Source organism: Melospiza georgiana, chromosome 5 (assembly GCF_028018845.1).
Source record: "Melospiza georgiana isolate bMelGeo1 chromosome 5, bMelGeo1.pri, whole genome shotgun sequence".
Classification (NCBI taxonomy): Eukaryota; Metazoa; Chordata; class Aves; order Passeriformes; family Passerellidae; genus Melospiza; species Melospiza georgiana.
The window spans coordinates 29,160,329-29,181,503 of record NC_080434.1 but is presented as its reverse complement, the minus strand read 5'-3'; the positions used below and the strand labels follow the sequence as shown (position 1 = coordinate 29,181,503).

At 37.3% G+C, this 21,175-nt stretch overlaps 1 protein-coding gene across 1 annotated transcript in view; it reads left to right on the top strand.

Moving 5' to 3' along the window:
• The window catches only part of TTC29 (tetratricopeptide repeat domain 29), a 117,458-nt gene that overhangs the window by 78,488 nt on the left and 17,795 nt on the right, over nt 1–21,175 (top strand). Inside the window, exons 11-12 of the mRNA XM_058025155.1 lie at nt 7,889–8,274; nt 15,174–15,380. Of these exons, the coding sequence (XP_057881138.1) occupies nt 7,889–8,274; nt 15,174–15,380 (593 nt within the window). The remainder of the gene's footprint in view (nt 1–7,888; nt 8,275–15,173; nt 15,381–21,175) is intronic.

Here is a 21,175-nt window from a genome sequence, read left to right as displayed (position 1 = left end):
TACATGCTGCAGTAAGAAGAGAATTGAGATGAAACATTGACAATTTCAAGCATTAAGAAATCAACTGTATATTGAAGGATAACTGGATTTCTGTTCTTGTAATCTCTTATAGATCTTGAAAGGGCTCATTGTTTATACAAGGAAAAATAATACTTCAGTTACTATATTAAAAGTGTCAGTAATGACTGCAACAAGTTAACTGTGGTTACTAAAAGCAGATAGCTCAGACTAATGACAGAATTTATATGGATATATTTAATTTCGGTTTAGATCAAAATAAAATATTTATTTCTCTCACATACTTTGATAAGTTTTTAATGATTGTAGTGCAATCCATTTGCCATTTGGAAGATGGATGTGCATTTTGAGTACATGAACATATACGTGTGTACCTATGGAGAGATAAACTGTATGGCAAAGAGAGGAGAGTGTTGCTTATCTGTTAAAAATTGTGGACCAAATACTGCTTTTTTATGTCCATAGAATATTACTGTTTTGAGGAGAATGGCACAATTGTAACTAAAACTAATTGATGTTGCCCTTTTGAACTGCATTATCAAAAACTTCAAGACAAGCAGAGGTTCAAATAATTGGGAGAGTTGCTAGATATGATATTTATGCTGGAGAACATAACCTAAATAAGAAGGAGGTTCTGACTGAGGCTGTTCTAATATCTGTATTTTAGTATGTTATGTTTTGTATTTCTAAAGAATATTTTTGCTGGAAAATGCTGCAAAATGTGTTGCTCACTAATTATAGTTGTAGTACATTTAAGGAATGATCATGCAACTAAAATGTGGAAGATGCAGAAGTCCTAATATGTTGTAGGAAAATATGGGGTTAAAGTGGACTATATTTTAAGCAGTGTTCAGTTGACTTGCTGTGTGGGGAGAGACTGAGCAGTCCTGGCTAATGACTTGTAGGTACTGAATCCTCAGGTCTCTCAGGTGGTTTCACTCGACCAGTTTCAGCAGGATGATGAAAAGGTTGAGATAAAATAAACTGACAGTTGCTACTCATCGCAGGCAGCAAGCTGTACCCTGGCAGATGAGACCCTGGGAGCCCTCTTTTTTAAACAAAGGCTTTCACTGCAGTGAGCAATGAACTCCACACAAAAAAGGAAAAGGAGAGAGAGATTGGCAGCTGGTGACCGACAGGAGGAGGGAAGGGAGGGAAACTGAGAAACACAGCAATTGTTGGCTAATTAGAAGCTATTCCCACCTACTTAATACCAACCCATTAAGCAGAAAACACTTTTCATCTTACTCTCGCTGCTACACATGACATTATACTCCAATCAATACCCTCCCACTGGCTGCCCCACTGCCCACAAATGAATACATTGCAGTTCAAGAATGCAGTAATTGAGTTGGGGCAGTGAAACTGCAGCTCACAGTCAAGATCTTTTTCTGAAGATATGAATGTAATGTTTGATGCTTGGATAAAGAAATCAAATCCCTGTATTGACAGCTGTCAACAATCGGCAAATGGATGAAGTCAGCAATGGATCCATTTTGTATTGAAGTGACAATAAGAGTTTATTTTCAAAGTGGGTTTTTTCTCCTCATTTGAATAAGAAATCTAGAGGGTTTGCACCCAGGTGTATAGATTTTTAAGGGCATTTTGAACTCTCTTCTTCAGTTATACCTACAAAATGTTTAGATACATACATCATTATGTGCGTGCAACAATACATCTCATATTTACAGCCGCTGGATTTTTATTTATTTTTAGTTTTGTAGGCTACCTTTACTCAGGCTACTTTTTAATTTCATTTCATTAGGTCTCCCTATGATTTTTAGGCATGATCCTAATTTTTACAAGTTGGTGCACAATAGTACCTTGTGCAGTGGATCTAGGCCTTACATTTCAATCGTTAGAACCTTGTATTTAAGTTCTGCATTTAGATCCTTGCAACATGTCTCTCTCAAATTAAATCCCTTGTTCCCTGAGCCATCTGGAATTGGTAATACCATACACAATCTGCAGCATAAAGTGCAAACTGCAGTATAAGTCTTTCTTCATATCAGTTATGTTACCATAGAATCAAAACTGCAGGACACTTACTCTCCACCTTGGCTGGACTGAAGACATCAGTGTCAGTCTTCTGGAACTGCTAGAAGGAGGTTCTAATATAAGACATGACATCTCTCCATCCCTTTCAATTCCAGAGAGAATTCAGTATCAGTTCAGGAACTAAGATTCCTTACAGTGCAAGGTTGAAAACATTTTTTGGATGCAGATAAATTGCATACTGTGACATCTGATATTTGCAGAAAGAGGCAGCCATCACTGTTGATGCTATTCATTGTCATAGTGCTATTGTGGCATTTTCCACATGGCATTTCTTCAGATGCTGTTTGCTCAAGTGCTTCTTACCTGCATAATCATGGAACATGCTGTTATCTTGCCATGCTGAGCCTTGAAGCCTCGAGTCAGAATTTATCTACATGAAAAAACCTACTGGCTCTCACCGTTTAACTGCCTCTCTATATCCAAGTAAGAACAGTGAAAGCTGAGGGAAGTCAGTAAGGCTGACAACAACAAAGGTTTTGCATCTTTTGAAATTGGAAGCCAAATAACCACAAACTGCTACTTTGTTGCTGCTTTCCAGTTGTATTGTACTATTTTTAGTTTATTAGTTAAATAATCATCGATGTTAACTCATCTAATTTGTTTCCCAGTATTGTAAAGCACCTCTCAGTTATTTGGGTATACTCCTTGGGCTTCTTTTAATATATGTTAATGGCGCCATTAAAAAGAGATTTGTCCTTAATAAAGTCTGGAAAAGGGAAATAATTGTCCTCTCATGGAGAGATTTGGGATCTTCACCACTTGTGAAGATGCAAGTGCCTCAGACATAGAAGTTGAATATGATAAAACATGGAGACAGAGATTTTCTTTATTAAGAGATACTTGGATAGAACAATCAAACCTACGTATATTTTCCATATAGGTATAATCTGCTATTTAAAATAACCTGGTTCTAACATTTGTCTCTGTAAACTCTGGGATTGTGGTTCCTTTTAACACGGAAGTGTACAAGTTCAGTCTTACTTTGACCAGATGCCAGTTAGAAGGATCAGAGGCAGGCTAGGGAAAAAGCAGAGAGCAGTTGGCAATCTTTGTGTTTCTCAGTGCCAAAGCCTGTGGGGTTAATTTGAAGATGCCCAAATCACCTTGGCAGCATCATCTCCAGTCTTTTCCAAAACTGTGGAATTTAATGAGCCAGGACAATAAGCATAGGATCATAGAAAAATAGTAGTGGAAAGGACTTTAGGAAGTCACCTTCTTCAGCAGCAATGATACAAAGTATTTTTGTAATTTCCGAGAGAAGCTTGTCTTGTCTGTTCTTAAAAAATTCTGGCAATTCATTTTCCACAGCATCCACAAGCATCTGTTCTAAAGGATAAAATTATGCAGAAAAAAGGAATAAACCAGGAAATTTTTCATTGTCTAAAGTTGTCTGTAATTGAAACACTGTGTCTGTTCTTCAAATTCATCCCTCCCATATTTGCAGTAAAATCAGAGACAGGAATTATCTGTCACATACTGGTCTTTAGAATAAAATTTTCTAGTGATTTCTGAAGAGGATGGTTATAAGGATTACTTAGTCTAAGTATAAATTATATATGATAGAATGTAGTTCTTCCTTAGGAGCACGACAGATGGAAGGACGTGGAGAGCGGATGCAAGGGTCCTGTTTCCCTTTTTGTTTATTTTCCAGTTATAGTGCCCAGTAGGACTAGTCCATATCACTCAGATGAGCATAGGAGGTTGGTATCCACTCCAAAAGGGCAGGAAGATGTAAACAGTGCAGGGGGAAGGGTTGCTACGTATTCTTAAATGATCTCCCTAAGTGCTGTGAAGCTTTGTTATTCAAAGTCTCCTACATAATTCAGGACTCTTCTCCTTACACAAGTTTCTGAAGCAGGAAAGCAGCAAGATTTCTCCATTCATTTTATCAAGTTAATCCACTCATACTTCAACTCCTCCTAGAGATGCAACTAATCTTAAAAAAAAAATACTTTAGATCCTTATTTATGATTGAGGATTTTTTTCTATAAACACAAATAGGAGAACTGAACAGACTCTTTATCCATTCTAGATTGGATGTTTTGATACTTCAAAAACCCAGGCTGATTTTTATCTAGTTTCAGAGTTCACTATTTCAATCCATATCCTCAAAAAATTAAAATTACAGTACTACTGTGTGCCTTCACAACTTTGGATTCTCATAAAGCTGTACCAAGTCCTGTTTGCCAATCTTCTGCAATGAAAAATCAAAATATTTACAAGCCAGATAGCTCACTTTTTGAACCCTTGTCAAATGCTTTTATTCCCTTTTCATTAATTCTTTTTTTCCCATTCCATAGCAACTTAATTAAGAGTTTGGGGTTTTTTCTCATCTTGGAATCTATTTTAAAACTATCTGCCATAATTCCCTTGCTCCAGTTTTTCAATTCACACTCATTTCTAAATGTTGCTCTTTTTTTCTATCCTAAGATCTAACAATAGCTGCCTTCATTAGTAGAAGTTTCCTACAGAGACACTTCAACCTAAGTTGGAAACTGGCAAGGCTCTTGTTTGCTTAGGATTCATTCATGGAAAAGAAAATCTGAGGCTGTGTTTGTCTTTTGCAGAAGCTATAACTAAGGGAAGAGAGTACAAAAAGCATCAATCTTCAACTAGATCAAATGATCAATAAAACCCACTCAAATTGCAACCAGCAAACATTCTGCTCAAGGAGACTCTGCTTCAGAAAAATGACTTCATCATAGCTGAACAGAAAGTGTATCCTGTGGAAATAGTTATGGCCAGGCAGTGAGCTGATCTTCCATACATTCTTTCACTCCGTGTGAAATAGAGGTGTGTTTGATTTTCTTCTACCAATTTCAGTTGTCTCACTGTGCTCTGAAATCTCCAGATTGATTAATGGAGCTTCTCTGGAGAAAAAGGATGTTTCTCTCCCGTACTTACATGTACACTGCACTGCAGAGGCACACACTGCTTTGGTTGTTATATTGTGTTTGGGGACGTGTGTTCTTAATGGAAAAAAAGAAGAAAATTGTCAGACTTAAAATGAAATATGTTCTCCATCATTGATTTCCATAAACTTGTTCAAGTTTTCATAACCATTGAGTCTCCAATGCCTTTCTATCTGTAAACATTTTCAAGTATTTGTCTCTGAGGATGCATGTGTGGGACCTGCTCGTGTCTGACACAGTCTCAGTTAAGGGGAAAACTTTTTTTCCCCTGACCTTGTGAGCACTGTACACAGAACTTTGTGGTCTAGATATTAAGGAGGCTGTTGCATTTCATTTTACTAGATGGAGGTTTCCTATGTGCCTGAGAATCTCAGTTTCCATGGATAAAGCAAGGGCTTAAGAGCTTTTGAAGTAATCATTACTTAGAAGACTGAAGGATTGTGCTCTTACAGCGCCTCTTACCTTGTTTTCCTGGAAACAGATGAAAAAAGTTTTCCTCCATCAGTGTTGTTTTAATTGTGATTCTGACATGTCTGCAGCTGATTAACTTTGGTTGCTTTATATTTTATTTAATATTTTAAATAATAGTTTTGATTTTAAAAGGGATTATTCACAGACACACTCCCCAGTAAATTCAATTTTTTTTTTGTTTTGTTTTAATAATCCTAGGTCTTCCTAGATCTTTCCTTATTCCAAAGTTGTCTCCACTGGCTGATTTTGGTGGACTGCTCTACCCTGTAGGTCCTGACTGCAGGAAATACACATAACACACCACATCTCTGCGTGGTGTAACTCCACTGTGTGCTTCTCTGCATTGGCACAGTGTGAGACAGAAGTGAGCAACACTCCCCTGTTGCAAAGTCACTCTTTATCCTCATTTTCCTGTCATATGAGCAGCACTGCAAGCAGAAATACTTGATACTACAAAGCGCCTTCCTTAAATCAGTTTTAACTGAAACTGCAGCCACTAATGGTAATTTTTTATGTATTGCATGTCACTGCAAGGAAACTGAGAGTGTTTCTGAACCTTCAACAGCAATCTCTCTGTAAATGGGAGATTCTTTTCAATTTAAACTTAAGGTAATTCAGAATTTCATGGCTTTATTATGCTCACTAGGGGGATAATTGCTGTTATCATTTAACTGCATTTACATACAAAATCCTGACACAAGCTCAGTCTTGTTTACAACAATGCAGTTATACACATTTGGAATTGCAAACTTTTGTCTAAAAATTTGGTCTGTCTTGATGACCAGAGGAAACCATGAAACAGTTTAGCATGTAGCTACCAATCCATAGTATCATTTTAGGAAATCACAATTTTTATTAATCCTTATGAAAAGTAAGCTCTTTAATAGAAAATTGTTTCTTAATGAACAGAGTTCTGTGGTGGAGAGCAAAGTGTAAGAGATTTAACATGACAGTATTGTTCTGAGGGGAATTTTGGTGCTTTTAGATGAATTCTTGAAGTAATTTATATAGGAAAAATAGCTTAATACTGTTCTTGCCCCCAATTAAATGAAATTGGTATTCTTTCACACACGTGCTTGCTTTAGCAGGATGTGAAATATGAGAAAAGAAGCAATAATATCATTGTAAGCTGAAGAAAAAGGTCCACAAGCATGAGCCTTTACAAGTAGCTTTGTCTTACTTAAATGACATTTACAGAACAGTTAATTTCCATTCAGCAGTGGCTCTCCATCATTTAATTGGAAATATTCTATACAAAAAAATTGTCTTTCAGTAAGGATCACAGATTATTGCTTTCAGGTCTGGGGTCCTCAGCACAGGGAAGATATGGATCTGTTGGAAGGAGTCCAGAGGATAGTCACAAACATGACCACAGGGCTGGAGCACTTCTCGTGAGGAAGGGCTGAGAGAACTGGGTTTGTTCAGCCTGGAAAAGAGAAGGCTCCTGGAGACCTCATTGCAGTCTTTCAGCACTTGAAGGGAACCTCTGAGAAAGGTGAGGACAAACTGTTCAGCAGGACCTGCTGTGATGAGTTGTAGGGGGACACAGTATGGGCAAGTGAAGGTGGTACAGAATGTAATCTTATCCCCTAAAGAGTTGCAGCTGAACCAATTACTAAAGATCAGGAGCAGGCCTGATGTTAACAGGCCACACCTGTAGCCAATGAGAACAGTGTTATAAAAGAGTGGATTGGTAGGATCTGGAGTCAGATGGCTGCTGCAAGGACCAGGAACAGTCAGTGCTTAGAGGAGCTGTCTGTGAGGAACATTGAGGAGGTACCAAACTCTGGAGATATGGAATCCTTGCACTATAATGATAATATAACTCTTGATATATAAGACAACGATGAGTGGCAGTGGTTTTAAATAGAAATGAAAACAGGTTTAGACTGGATATAATTAAGGAGGTTTTTATAATAAAAGTGGTGAAACTCTGGGGCAGGTTGCCCAGAGAGGTTGTGGGTGCCCCATCCCTGGAAACATCCAAGGTCAGGTTGGATGGGGCTCTGAGCAACTTGATCTGGTTGGAGAAGTTCCTGCTCACTGGACTGGATGACCTTTAAAGGTCTCCTCCAACCCAAACCTTGTGTGATTTTCTGATTATTGAATTTAGTACTCTTGTCCATGAAATTGGGGGAATGTGTCTTTTGACTGCACTTCGCTTGCTTACATTTCCTTCAAGTTGTGATGAGCTTCGTGATGGAGTCCAGCCTGAACAAGGCATGGCCCTTTTACTGTAGGCAGGACTGAAAAAAAATCTTACTCTTCAATGAATTTCCACCCCTCTACAGTCCTGGACAGCAATGCCATGCAGGGTGCGCTCCAAAAGAGCACTCCTTCCCTTCTAGCATTTCACACCGAGACACCAAGGCAAGGGTGATATTTTTAATACCCCCTGATGACTGACTGAGGTGTTTTTGTTTGCAAAGGTGACGAGAGAGCCCCCGGGTGCGGGCAGGGGAGCGTGGGTGCCGTGCGGGGCCGGGGCTCGTGTTCAGCCTCTAGAGGGTGCGCTTTGATCCCTCTTGATCACACAACAATTTGCTGTGACAAAAGCGCCGAGCGAGCGGGTGAGCGCAGGCACTTACGCGTGAGCAGCAGCAGCAGCAGCAGCACACGCTGCCGAGGCGAGGCTCCCGGCGTATGCAATAAACCCTTGCAGCCCGTGTGTGCCCGGCAGAGATGGAACCTGCCTCCTTTTTTGTCACCGAACCGGGCGTTAGATATTCAATCAGCATTTAGATTTATGCTTCAAATGCTCGTGAAAGAGGATGCTCTCCTTGGCGTGCCTGTCAGCATTGATGCTTGTGTGCGGGTTTTTGTATTTTGGAGTTTTTTTCTGAAAATATTAACGCAAGCATCCTGCCACATTAACAGATCTAGGGTGATCTGTTAAGAGATTTGCAATATTTTATTTTACCCTTTGACTTCTTCATAAATTTTTTTTTTTTTTTTTAATGTGAAAAGTGTCTTCAGGAACGTAGCTTATCATCTTCCTGTGATATATTTGAGCTTTAAAATGTAGTCTAAATTTGCTGGGAGAAAATAGTATTCAGGATCCAGTAATATAGTTGGATTCAAAACAGAATAAAAGGCTTATATTGCTACATTTGATTCAAAACAATGGCTTAATTGGCCAGGAAAATGTAGTTATCAGATGATAAAGATATGAAGTCAAGGGCAAGATATGCCTGAAAACAAGCTTTTTCCTGCCTAAAATTAGGCAAAGTTAATAGGTTAAATTTTGTTTATTGAATAAGAGAACCCAAAGTTGATTGATATAGTAATTTCAGTGTTTGCTATGGCAAATATTTAGCTCATTATCAGTTTTAATAGCATTTTGCAGAACAAGCCTTTTCTTGACATGCAGAAAATACTATTAAATTTCCCTGCATAGATACATTGTTATGACATGCAATAACTACTTGAATATAAAGGGGATTAATAATTTAAAAGGTGTTAACAAATTAGGGCCATCATTAAAAATAGACTTTGAACCATTTTGTAGAAAAATCAGATTGAGGTAATGCTCTGCTCTTATGATAAAGAATTACAGCATTAATTCTGCAAAGTGAACTTATTGCTCCTATTCGTCTCCAAAACCCTGGAGCATTAAAAGACAGGAAGAATGAAATGATCACTGCGTTTTTTCAGGCACAACAGCTCTAATATTTCCATCACAGTTTCACAGCTCAGCTTGCATGGTTGTGCTGGAGGAAAAACCCATAAACGTCATGCTTCCCTTTGTTTTGTTTTTGCTGGTCTTATGGAATCAGGTCGAATTTTTTCAGACAGTTTATATTAATATACTGGGAATTTTGCTTGTACAGCATCTGTGCAGAGTATAAAGCAAACATTTCTTCTGTATAGAAGCTGTTCTTTTCTTGGTTTTTAAATGTAATCCCCATGTTCCTTTTGCATTTTGTTTTCCCTTTCTTGCAACAATTGATGACCAGAGGCATTTCAAGGTTGAATTCTTGTTGCTTTGCAAATTATTAATTTGTTTTCTTTCCAACTTGAGATAAACAGAAGTAAGATCCCTTTTGAAGCCTTTTATCCATTGTTGCAGATTGCATCTATGAAATATGCAGAAAAATGGTCCTTTTTTTTTTTTTTTGTGCAAGTATATTAGGAAATAGATTTGTGATTCTTACTCATGTGGGTAATCCCTGCCCATATAGTTTCACTGCAGTGAGGGTCAGGTGTGGACCCTTATTTTAGAAATAGCTCAGTCAAAAGATTTAAATAAGATTTAAAAGGCTAACTTTAATTAGTGCTCATTTTCTTGTTGTTTACTTTCATATGCAAGTTGGAAAAGAAAAAAAGTAATTTATGGGATTTAAGTAGTAAATTTCACATTTGAAAGACAGAGATACCAGGAGTTCTTAGGCCCCCAAAGGAAGCAAAACATTTGTTCTCCCCCTCTCTCTTATTCTCACTTGCCATGGCAGTCATCTCCCTTCATAATATTTCCCTCTCATCCCCCTTCCTGAGTTTTCCCTCCCCTTCCCCTTGCACTTTCTGAGACCACAGAACCCAGATGGTGCCCTCACTGCTGCCAGACCCTGGGGGAACTGCTTCTGTTATACCCACCTCTCAGTAGCTGTACTAAGAAGCATGCCAAAAGTCCAGTGCTGAGATATGTTTAATTTTGATATTATTTCTTTTCCAGTGAATTTGTTTGTCAGCACCAATTTTTATCCCTAAGCTCGAGTCTCTGATGTTGGCAGTAGTGTGACATCGAGTTTAAATAAAACAATGAGTTTCTAGACATCTGATTGTGATTTTAGAAGAGTCAGATGTTGTTAAAGCACCAATCAATAAATGGTTAAAGCATTGTTTATATAGCACCTCTATTCCTGCTAATACTGAAAAATTCATAACATCAGGACATTTTTCAGGCAGACGTGTGTGTTTTGGTGCATTCAAGAAGTGCATCTCCTTTTATATACCAATATAACAGTGTTTGGGAGTTTTTAATTACACAGAAATAAATGGAGAAAGTAGAATATGTGGCAGAGGAGAAAAGGTTTGTGTTCTGATAAAATATAAAATAAGAGTAGCTGTGCTAGAGATACAGTTAACAAGGACTATCAGTGATAACAAACTACTAGCACATTATTAGCCAGTGGAAAGCCAAGGACAGTAATAGTCTTCTCTGTGACAGAGGGGAGAAACTCTTAATAGATGACCTAGGGGAGACCAGTGTGCTTTAATGCTTTTTTGGCTTTAGTCTTCACTGAAAAGGTCAGCTGGGATCATGTGGCAAACAGAGTTTATGTGTGCAACAAGAAAAAAAAAATCAGTAAGATCCTAGAGAAAGTAGGCTAGAGAGTACTTAGAGGAGATAGATCTTCAAATCAGATGGGCTGCAGAAACTTGATCCTACAACCCTAAAGAACTGCCTGGAACAATCTCGAGGTCATTAGCCATTTCTGAAAACTGATGAAGTTCAAGTCAGGTTCCAGAGTAATGGAAAAAGGCAAACCTGATGCCTGTTTTTAGAAAGGGAAAAGGAGGAGCCACCATGGAATTTCAGATAGATCAAATTAAGATCCAGTCTTGGAAAAATACCAGAATCTACAACCAGATGTTTAACAGATATCTAGAAGAAAAAGAGGAAATCTGCAACAGCCAAAATGGGTTTGCTAATGCTAATTGTGTCAAGCCAAAATAATTACCAAGCAGCAGGACTGCCAGGTAAAGAAGTTAAAATAAGGAGAATATATCTGATATAATCTGTCTGGAGCTTTTGATACAGTGTTATATGTAACATTTATAAGCAAGAAAGGAAGCCTAAACTGCATGAATCTACTATGAAGTGGGTGAATAATGATTATTAAAAATACCTCTGACAAATAAAAGCTATCTGTGCCTGTTGTTAGAAATGGAAAGCTGTTTAGCTTGCTGTTATGTAAGGATATGAGTCTGTACTATTCCTTATCTGGAGACTGGAATAGTAAGTATGCTTTACCTTAGAAGAGAACACAAACTAGAGAAGGAACATAAGCATCCTATTCCTGGTGGTGCAATTCTAAAGGATCTTGGCAAATTGAGAAACACATGTAATGTTTTCAACCTTATGTGTGTGTTTGTGTGAGTATAGATAATCAGGAGTAATCAAAGGCAGAATGACAAAAAAGGAGCAAGTACCAGTTCTGTAGAGGGTGGGAAAAAATCAGGACTAGCAGTAAATCACAAGCTGAACCTGAATGAACAGTGTTAAGCTGCTGTGAAATGTGCAGACATCTTCCTGGGGTATTAAAAAATGATGACTCCTCAAGTAATCCTTCCACTCTACTCAACACCAGTAAGGTCTCAGCTTAGTATCATAGCAGTGCTGGGTTTAATGCTTTATGGAGTATGCAGAGCAACTGGAGAAGGTCCAGGAAGGATGAAAAGGAGCTAAGAATCATGGCCAAAAGAAGATATTGATTTGATGGTAGATTTGAACATCTGTGTCCATAGAAGAGACTCAGGGTAGAACAAAATTGCAGGTCTGAACTTTGTAGAATTTGAAGAGGAGCATAAAATAATTAATGATTTTTCTTTTTGTCCATGATAAGTTGAACTAAAAGTAGTGGACTGAAATTTGCAGGATGCTTCTGATTAGCTGCTGGGAAAAACTTTACAACATTGTAGGAACTTTTTTCCAGTGGTTTATGAGTTGTCATTATGATGAGAGTGATTTATATATGTATTTGACATTTATATCAGAATACAGGCAGATGCTGTAATTCAGGAGATAAGCCTGTGAAACGCCCATGACAGGATCTCATGGCCTAGAAAAGATAAAAAGGAATGATTTTCTGTGAACAAAAAACTGCATTTTATTTCACAATAAAGACTCATTTGCTAAAAAAGATGGGTAATAAATTTCATTTCTGTGTGTCTCACTTTGCCTATCTGTGAAGTCAGCTTTAAGATGCTGATATGTCTTGTAAAACAGTTTTCCAAAATACTCCTTGGCTTAAGGATATTGAAAGATATTCCTTACCTACTCAGTTCATCCCCTCATCCTTTCCTTTCTGCAAGTTTTCTAGCTCTTTCATCTATTCTTATCCATGCTCTTCTCCTCTACAGAAATTGTTCCAAAGCTACCAAAGCATCAAATTTTTCCATCCCACTGATTCTGACGGCAACAATATTTATTTTTTTATGGTTGTTGGAAAGCCTGGAATCAGTTTCCTGTTCAGGTTTAATGTGAGGGAGGGCTATGAAGACTGAGAGTGAAATTCACTTATTGGAGCAAAGTATTGCACAGTTTTAACTCTTCCCTCCTTCCATTGCCTGTTTCTTCTCTCTCTGGCTAAAATAACAGACCAGCCTTTTTCACCTCCACTTTCCAGCCCAGGACCATTTCATCTCTTCCCATTGCTGGAGTCTTGGAACCTCTGGTATTTAGTATTCAAAGATGAGCACATGCTGCAAGTGACAGGCCTGTTTTCCCCTACCTGGGGTCAGCCAAGAGATCCATTCTCTCATGCAACATTTGGTGTGAAATTAAACTCCCAAGATTTTTTTCTCTTGCTGCCAAGTCCTCCAATATAGCATGATGTTCGATAAATTTTATTTTTTCAATTTAAATACGTTTCCATGTAAACTCAAGGTTAGCCATAGGTAGCTAAAAAGTAAGATGAATTTGACAGAAATTCTATTGGGTCTGTAGTGTTTTCTTCCTCTACTCATTATTAAGGAATCTACAACCCAAGAAAGGGCTTTTCAAGGGAAACCCAGCAGATAGAAAATGGGGGCATAGGGTGTATATTGTAACATATTTAATATTTGAATGTTTTTTCGTGTCTTTTGGCCTCTAAAAATTACAAATATTTATAGATCTGAAATTCAGACAACTATTTGAAAAATGAATTGCGTTCAATGCCTTACAGTTAAACTATATCTATAATTTCAGCAGTTTTCTACAAGCATTTAAATTATTTGCTTACATTTTGGAGGAAGATGAGAAAGAGAAAAGGGCTGCAGATTGATGGAAGTTTTTTCAGAGTCTGACTTAATAAATGTGACAATCAAATATGAGGATTTTTGGAAAGAGAGATAAGCGACGGTAGCCTGAAGGCTGAACTTAATGTCAAAGAGGGTGTTCATGCAAAGCAAAACAGTGTATCTAGTAAACTAGAGAAATATCATCTTTGGAGGAAAAAATCTCTAAAGATTTTATGCCACTTCTAACAGGCAACAACAAAAAAGCCCTAGCTGTACCTCAGGATATGATCAGTCTTTTTGAACTGGATTTGTTCAGTGCTTTTTTGTTCTTCAGCGCTGTCTGCAAGCATTCCCTGTCTCAGTCATAAGGCTCAGAGTTTGGCAGTTTTATTTCTTTGTTATATTTTCATCATGTGAGATAAAAAGTCACGGATGAGTGATATAATGGAAACAAATGTTACCTGTGTCTGAGCAGGAGAAAAAAGCCCTCTGTTGCACTGAATCCATGCTCTTATTCTTTCATTAAATTGTTTGAAATTTTTTGAAAATGATAGGTGATTTTTTTTTTTCCTTTTCTGCTCAGCCAAACTGCCTCTCTATGAGAAGGGGAGCTCAGTAACCACCTTAGGAAAAGCATTTCTCAGGATAGCTGAGGTTGAGACTGTTGTAGGCATGATGTGTTCAGACTCTGTAGGAGGGGATGAAGGCTGCATCACTCTCGAGTAGCCCCTGGAGGTTAGCTCAGAGCAGCAGTACAGCTTTGGAGGGAGCTGTCAGCCCTCTGGGCTACAGAGATGTGCTCTTTTTAATAAGTACATTGCACAAGACAGTACCTATGAGGTAAAGGGCATTAAAGGGCATTTTTTCACAAGAAAGTATTTTTTAAAATAATGGTTATTAAGTCCAAAGCTGCACAGTCAATTTGTGAAAAATACAGTGTGTTCAAAATATCAAACACTCCTGGATGTTTTACATGTGAATGGAGCCTGAACAAAGTACATTCAACAGAGGGGAAGTTTGGTTCATCCCTTATTCAGAGATTTGAATTTAAGCTCTATTTGTTTTCACCAGTTGTGAAGAAGGGGATTAGTAATATGAAGATCATTTAATTCAATAGTGTCTCTTCAGGTAAACAGTATTGAATTTGATTAGTCAACATATTCATTTTTGTGGTGGAAGAATTGGGAGAGCTCCTTGTTTAAAAATAGGGAATAATAGTAGGCATGCATTTGCTAGGTATCACAATGCCATGTATCTTCCAATCAATTGCTTTTCAGAATGTGGGATGCAGCAGATTTTGAGGGTATTGTATGTAATTTATACTTTCATTTGTTTGTTTGTTTTTTTTTTTGTTTAGTACGTGGTTATGGCAAACACTTCATATATATCATGTTTTTTTCAAGTTTAGCTACTTCATTTAGTTACGGAAATGTTAATCTCTTTTCTTGGACACATTAGGTAAACACATCAAAAAGTTGCTCAAAAATTAAAATGGAGCATAATGTTGTCAACATATTGAGCAAAACTCAAATGTTCACAACCAGCAATTGAGTGAGCTAAATCAGACAATACTTTAAATATAAAATGACATTACAAGGAGTTTCTTAGATTTTCTTTTACTTGTTTTCCATTAATATAAAATCTTGAAGTCTAGTGTTCATATATATGATTCACTGACTTGCTCACTGAATTTGGGCAGTGGTAATCAAAACATCACTGATGAACTGGTGTCAAATGAAACTGCAGGATTGCCTAGTTTTTTATTTGCAGAGAAATGCATGTGTGCCAGAAATGAAGGATGAGGTTCTGGTTGTCCTAGAGTTATTACGAGTGGGAGATTATACGGACATATATGGTAGTGATGAACAGAGATCAGAGAGACCCGAACATCAAGGGGAAGGAGAAATGGGAATTAAGAGATCAAAGACTGTAGAGGAACTGGAGGGAGAGTTGGCTTTGTCTTCTCTGCCAAAAAAGGTGCGTTTTTTTGTGTGAAAAAACTAACAGTAGCTGTATTTATTTTGCTGTGGAAGACAACAAAAGCCATGTAGCTTTTACTGTGATCTGGCTGAACAAGTTCAATTGCAGAAGTTAACTGTAACACCTCTGTCCTTTGTATCCATTTTACCTAACAGTAAGGCAATTTTTAATGAATGAACAGGGAAAAAAATTACTCTGTCTTTGCTTGATTTCATTGAACACTATTCAGAGAGGAAACCCATAACAATAAAGAGCAGTGTAAATTGGACAAAAGTCTGATTTTTCATAGTAGGCAAAATTTGTCACCACAAGAAGGATTCTGACTACCAGAAAAGCACGTGTAGAGCAATGTCTGGAGAAGAAAAGGCACTGAGGGTGTGCACTATGTGATAAGAATTTATTTCACTCCATGCCACTGATTTGCTTTGCAAATGTTGACTCACCTTTTCTCTCTGATGCATCTTTTTCTCTTGTTTCTTCAATAATCACAGAAAAGCACAGCTATTCATTAATTCTCTTATTGTTTCAGGAAAGAGATCACTGAAACCTAAGGTCATATCTCTTTAATACTGGTTACTTACAATTGGACAGTGAAAACCATACCTAAATATTTAAAGCAGTTTGAGATGTTGATTACCCAGAACTCCCAATGGAAACATACACTTTATTTATAAGAAGCCTAGGGAGAGAAGGAAATGTGTCTGATTTTTGGAAGTTTTGAAAGTTTATGGTAAAAAATCGCCTGACCAAAATGACCCAGGTACAGTTGATTCTGATTCTGAACAGCAGTATTACACCAAGACCATTCTTTATTATCTTGAACTTCTTGGATTTCAGTCAAAGATGTGAAATTAAATGCTTAAATGGAGCAATCCAGTTTTAAAGACACTTTCCATAAATTATAGCTTTTCATATACTTTCTCATATAAAATTGAGACTTTTAGGAAACTTGTCTACAATTTCCTCCTCAGTAGCAGACAAGACTTTGACAGAAAGCTTTGTATAAAGAAGAATCTGTGAGAGCACAGCTGTGCTGGGTCATACCCTACGTTTCCCTTATCAAAGAAGTTTGTCTGGAGGAAATTTGCACAATAAGAATACTTTCATGAGAGTAAACCCACCAGAAGTAGAGTTTATCATGCTTGAGTTATGTTGGAGACAGTTGTTTCAGTTTGGGAAGTATTTTAGCTCTCTTAAATTTTCATCTGCAAATGTATACTGGAAAGCAACTTATCTACCACCAGAGAATATAGTGTATAATTCTCATTTTTAGTACCTGAAAATGATTAAGATAAAAATATCCTTATCCCTAATGTTAAAAAGCAATAGTAATACAGCTAAGCTGTAATAACTTTGTCTTCTGTTCTTCAGGATAGACCTCCGAGTAGCATCCTCTTGAATTCACAGCAAAATAATAAGTTTTTTAATAGAGTAAATTTTCCTCTAGGATTTGTGCTTATGTCTACTGCCAACCTTATCATGGGACTTGATTCTTTGTTTAGTATAAGTAGCATTGGGATCACAATAAAAGAGAAGGCTGATCTCCTTTGCTGTCTGCAGACTAGATTGCCTTAAGAGACATTGAGACCAGTAGAGAAAAAAGAAATTACACTGATCCAATAGATATACTGCTGAGAGGTTTCTATTATATTCTTACCTCAGACATTGTACCACCATTAAATTCACACTTTCAGGCCCTGGGAATCAGGTCAGCATGACAGAGAAGTTTGGCTAAAATGAATCTGCTATATTAGTTTTTGTGAAAATGATTAAGCTCTGCAGGTTTGAGATCAGGACTATTTTTCAAGCAGTCATTGTTTCAAAGCTAGGCAAATAAACCCTGATAGGAAGGAGAAAATCATAGGGAGTCAGACCAAGATGAAATTGAGTATCAGAGTAAACAAACTACCTGAATACATGATCTCGAGTCAGAAAGCAACACAGAGCCATTCATTTGGCACAGTTAAAAATCAGCTGGCAGGCAAATTTTTTTTTTAAGTATTTTAAGTAGACTGCCCATCAAATAAGCATAATTATAATCAAAATTCTTACAACGTTCTCAAAATTCCTAAAGGCAATCAGCTCCACTCAAATTAGTAACTTGGATAAATCACCATTAATTAGCTAATATAAGCCAGCAGGTGGTTTTGAGCCCAGAGAGATTCCCTGGTTATTTAAATTATGTATACTATACCACACCAAAGATAGAATAAGTAAAAGGCAAAAACCAGGCACAAGTCTGCTAAAAAATAAACAACAACAAAAATGCTCTGTAGGGAGGATGCCTACCTAAGGTCTTCTCCAACTCCTACATCCTACCCAGAGCAATACAAGATGTCTTTGACCCTCAGCTCAGATAGTGTCATCTAGGAATGTTCTGTGTGGTTCCTATTTCAGCTCTGAAATATATGCAGGAAACAAAATGCAGTTGCTTGGAAAGGTTAGTTCTGAAGAATTTGTGATTACTAGGACAGAGAAAGCAGTGACTCCCTTTTACAGAAGTGCACCACTGAAACCACAGGGATAGCCTTGTCCCATACACTTTCATCCCAAAAACAATGGGAGACAGTTTTTTGTGAGCTTTGTAGGCATTTCCAATGAATAAATAAAATTACATCATTTAAAAAGATTAATGTCCAAGTCTTCTGGGACCAATGCTGTTGTGGTCAGTTGTGGAAAATAACTGTTAGGAACCAAACCAAACACTTTCATATTAGTATGTCAGAAGAAAATTAGCCTCTTTTTTCAAAATACTGGTACCAATAGTGTTGTGAAATCCAGAAATTCTTTGAGAAATCTGGCTCAAACCTTCCTACAAAACTATTGTCTTTCAATAACTCCTACTTGCACTGTGTTTTATCCTAAAACTCTCAGGGATTGCCATAAAATTCTGTCATCATTTTCTGCCATGCTTATGCTTGGTAGTCATGCAAAATCGAGGCTCAACTGTGTTTTAGAGTCTGTGATTGAAGAAAATGACATCGTGTAGGAAGAAACAGCAAGATCAGTCCAGATACTTGTATTTGTCCCACTGAAAATCTGCACAGTGATGCAGTAACAATACTTTAAAGGACTAAAACCCCTGCCAGCTTTTACTGAATGATCTGGTAGTAATATTTAATCCCAAAGCATGCTCTGGGATCACCTGTGCCTTTCACATCAATCAGCTCAGTGCGATGTTGTGTTTACAAAGAACTGAGATAGTGTGTCTCATTGTATTCCTGCCTCTGCGTCTGCCAGAGGCAGGAATACAATGTTGCTGATAGTTTCTTCAGGCTGAATGATGTATTTTGAGGAACTTCTTTTCATACATTTATGCAGGCTTCTGGTCTATCCCCCTTTTTTTCAATGTAAATGATAAATGTATTATAAACCTGTTGTCCAATAACTGTTTAGCATTTTCATTCAAACACAAGTTACAGTAAATTGAGTCTGTTCAATATGAAAAATAGCAGAAGAAGAAGGTTTTTCATTGCCATATTACAACCCAAATCCGAAAGTTATTATTTTTCTAAGCAGAGAAAACATGAAGCCTGTACCTACCTAAGCCTTCGCACCTCAGCAATAAACACATAGGAATTGTGCTTATTCCCACATCAGTGGGGAGTCAAGGCAGTTCCTGAGTTACTTGAAAAAGCCTTAAGACATGCTAGCAAAGTATGTAAAAATGGTAACAACAATAGCTAATTGTGTAGGTAAAATTAATTCCATGTAGGTAAAAGTAATATCACCAGTTTTTTAAAAACATGTCTTGCATGTTGTATTAAAGTACCTTAAAAATTCTGTTTTTCTGGGCACACTACAGAAGTATACAGCTGTTCAGGGAAAAAAAAACCCCACAGACTTGTTGTTCAACACATGCAACACTGCCCTTTGATATCTTTTTTTGGACTTTGTAATAATGCTGTAACTACCACTGTTCCCAAATATTTTATTTATAAAAACTGTCCTCCCACAGGGCGGCTGCAGATGATCTGCAAGCTGAAGACCAGCCTGCAAACTCCTCTCACTCTAGGAAATGGTGCTCCTATTTGTAAATATCAGTGCTTGCCTTGGGATTTTTAACAACTGGTGTGCTCCCAATTTCAGTCTATACAGCACAAGATCCAGCTCTTGAGTAAAGAGTGGAGGTGACAGTTTAGTGTCCAGTCTTTCCATGGCAATGCTGATATGTTCTATTGTTGCTAGAACAATAGAAAAACAGTCTGAGTGCCTTTATGTTAGCACCACAGGCAGAATTCATGTTATTGTCTCAAGAAAAAATATTAATCATTTCTTGGAGGGATAGGCACTCACAAACCATCATTTGTTACTAGCTTTTGAATGAAAGTCAAACAGGTGTTAATGTTCAGAATATATCAAGTTTGATAGAATAAGTTTTAGTCACCAAAAAGATGAAATTGAGAGTGATGAAAACCCCTGGTAGTGTTTAGCAGAGGTCATTTAAGTCTTGTTTCCTACATGGAACAATTAGAAGAGCTTCTCTGTAGGTTTTTTATGCTAACCCTTCTCTAATCTCCATGATTAAAGATCATGCTTTTCTAATACTAACATGATAATATGGAAAGAAGACTGTAGTAAGCTGAATCAAAGCCCTGATTAGCCTGATGTCTGTCTAGCAGTGTTTAATAGATTAGGGAAAAATATAAAACCAGGAAATTTGGAAGGAGGACCTCTGTGTGGTATTCTCTCCATATCTTCAGCAAGAAGTCAGGGACTTCTTGAAGAAGTTGAATCTAGATCCCATTATATTTAATAGGCTTTCCTGTGTTTGTTCATGAACATATCCAGTGCATTTCTGTTACAAAACTGGCAGCCAAGGCACCCCATTGAATTTGGCAGCTAAGATTCAGCTTCCTTGGATCTGCCCTTAGCCCATTTTTTGCAGCTTCATCTGTCACTCCTCAACTTTTACTCTGCAAGAAAGTAAGTTATCATTTCTCACTCATTTTCTTCATGGCACTCATGAAAATAGATACATCTCTTTATATCCTGCTATCAGTCATCTTTCTATCAAGCTGCAGCTTCCAACCTCCCTGTGCATAAAAGACATTTTACATATGTGCATCAATTTGCATTTATCAACACTGAATTTTATCTGATGCTTTATTGCCTAGTCATAAACTCTTTCTTAAGTTCTTTAAAGTTTTGATTTTGATCACCCAGTACAATTTTTTGTCAGCTGTAGGTTCTGTCACTTTGCTGTTCACTAACATTTTGAGTTGTTTGGTTCATTTAAATGTTTACAGAACAAATTCTGCCTTAGATCCCTGTTGAATTCACTACTGATGTTTCTCCATACTGAAAATCAATCTGTCTATTTTTATCTTTATTTTCTGCCTTTAACTAGTTGTTAATCCAGGGAAGATATCTGTATTTTCTGCCTTTAACTAGTTGTTAATCCAGGGAAGATATCTGAAGCATTCTGGGAATCTAATCAACCAGGTAATAGTCATTCAGCTCTCTTGTATTCCTCAAAAGAAAACAACCTCAGGAGACCTCTACAGAAGTGATCTTGATTTCTTTTCTTTGTTATAACATTTTAATTTACTTATCTATCATTATATCCTTTATTAGAGTTGGAGCTAATATGACTGCTATGAAAGTCAGATTTTTGCTGGTCTCTCCTCCCATGACACATACTAGGTTTTAATTAATGTCTTGTTTAGCACTTCATGTCACTCTTGTACTGAGGCTGATTTAAGCAATACCTTTGTACATGTCCTTTAGACCTCTTGAGCAAATACTACTTTCTTGCCTGATTGATTTCTCAGCTTGTTCTAATCCTACTC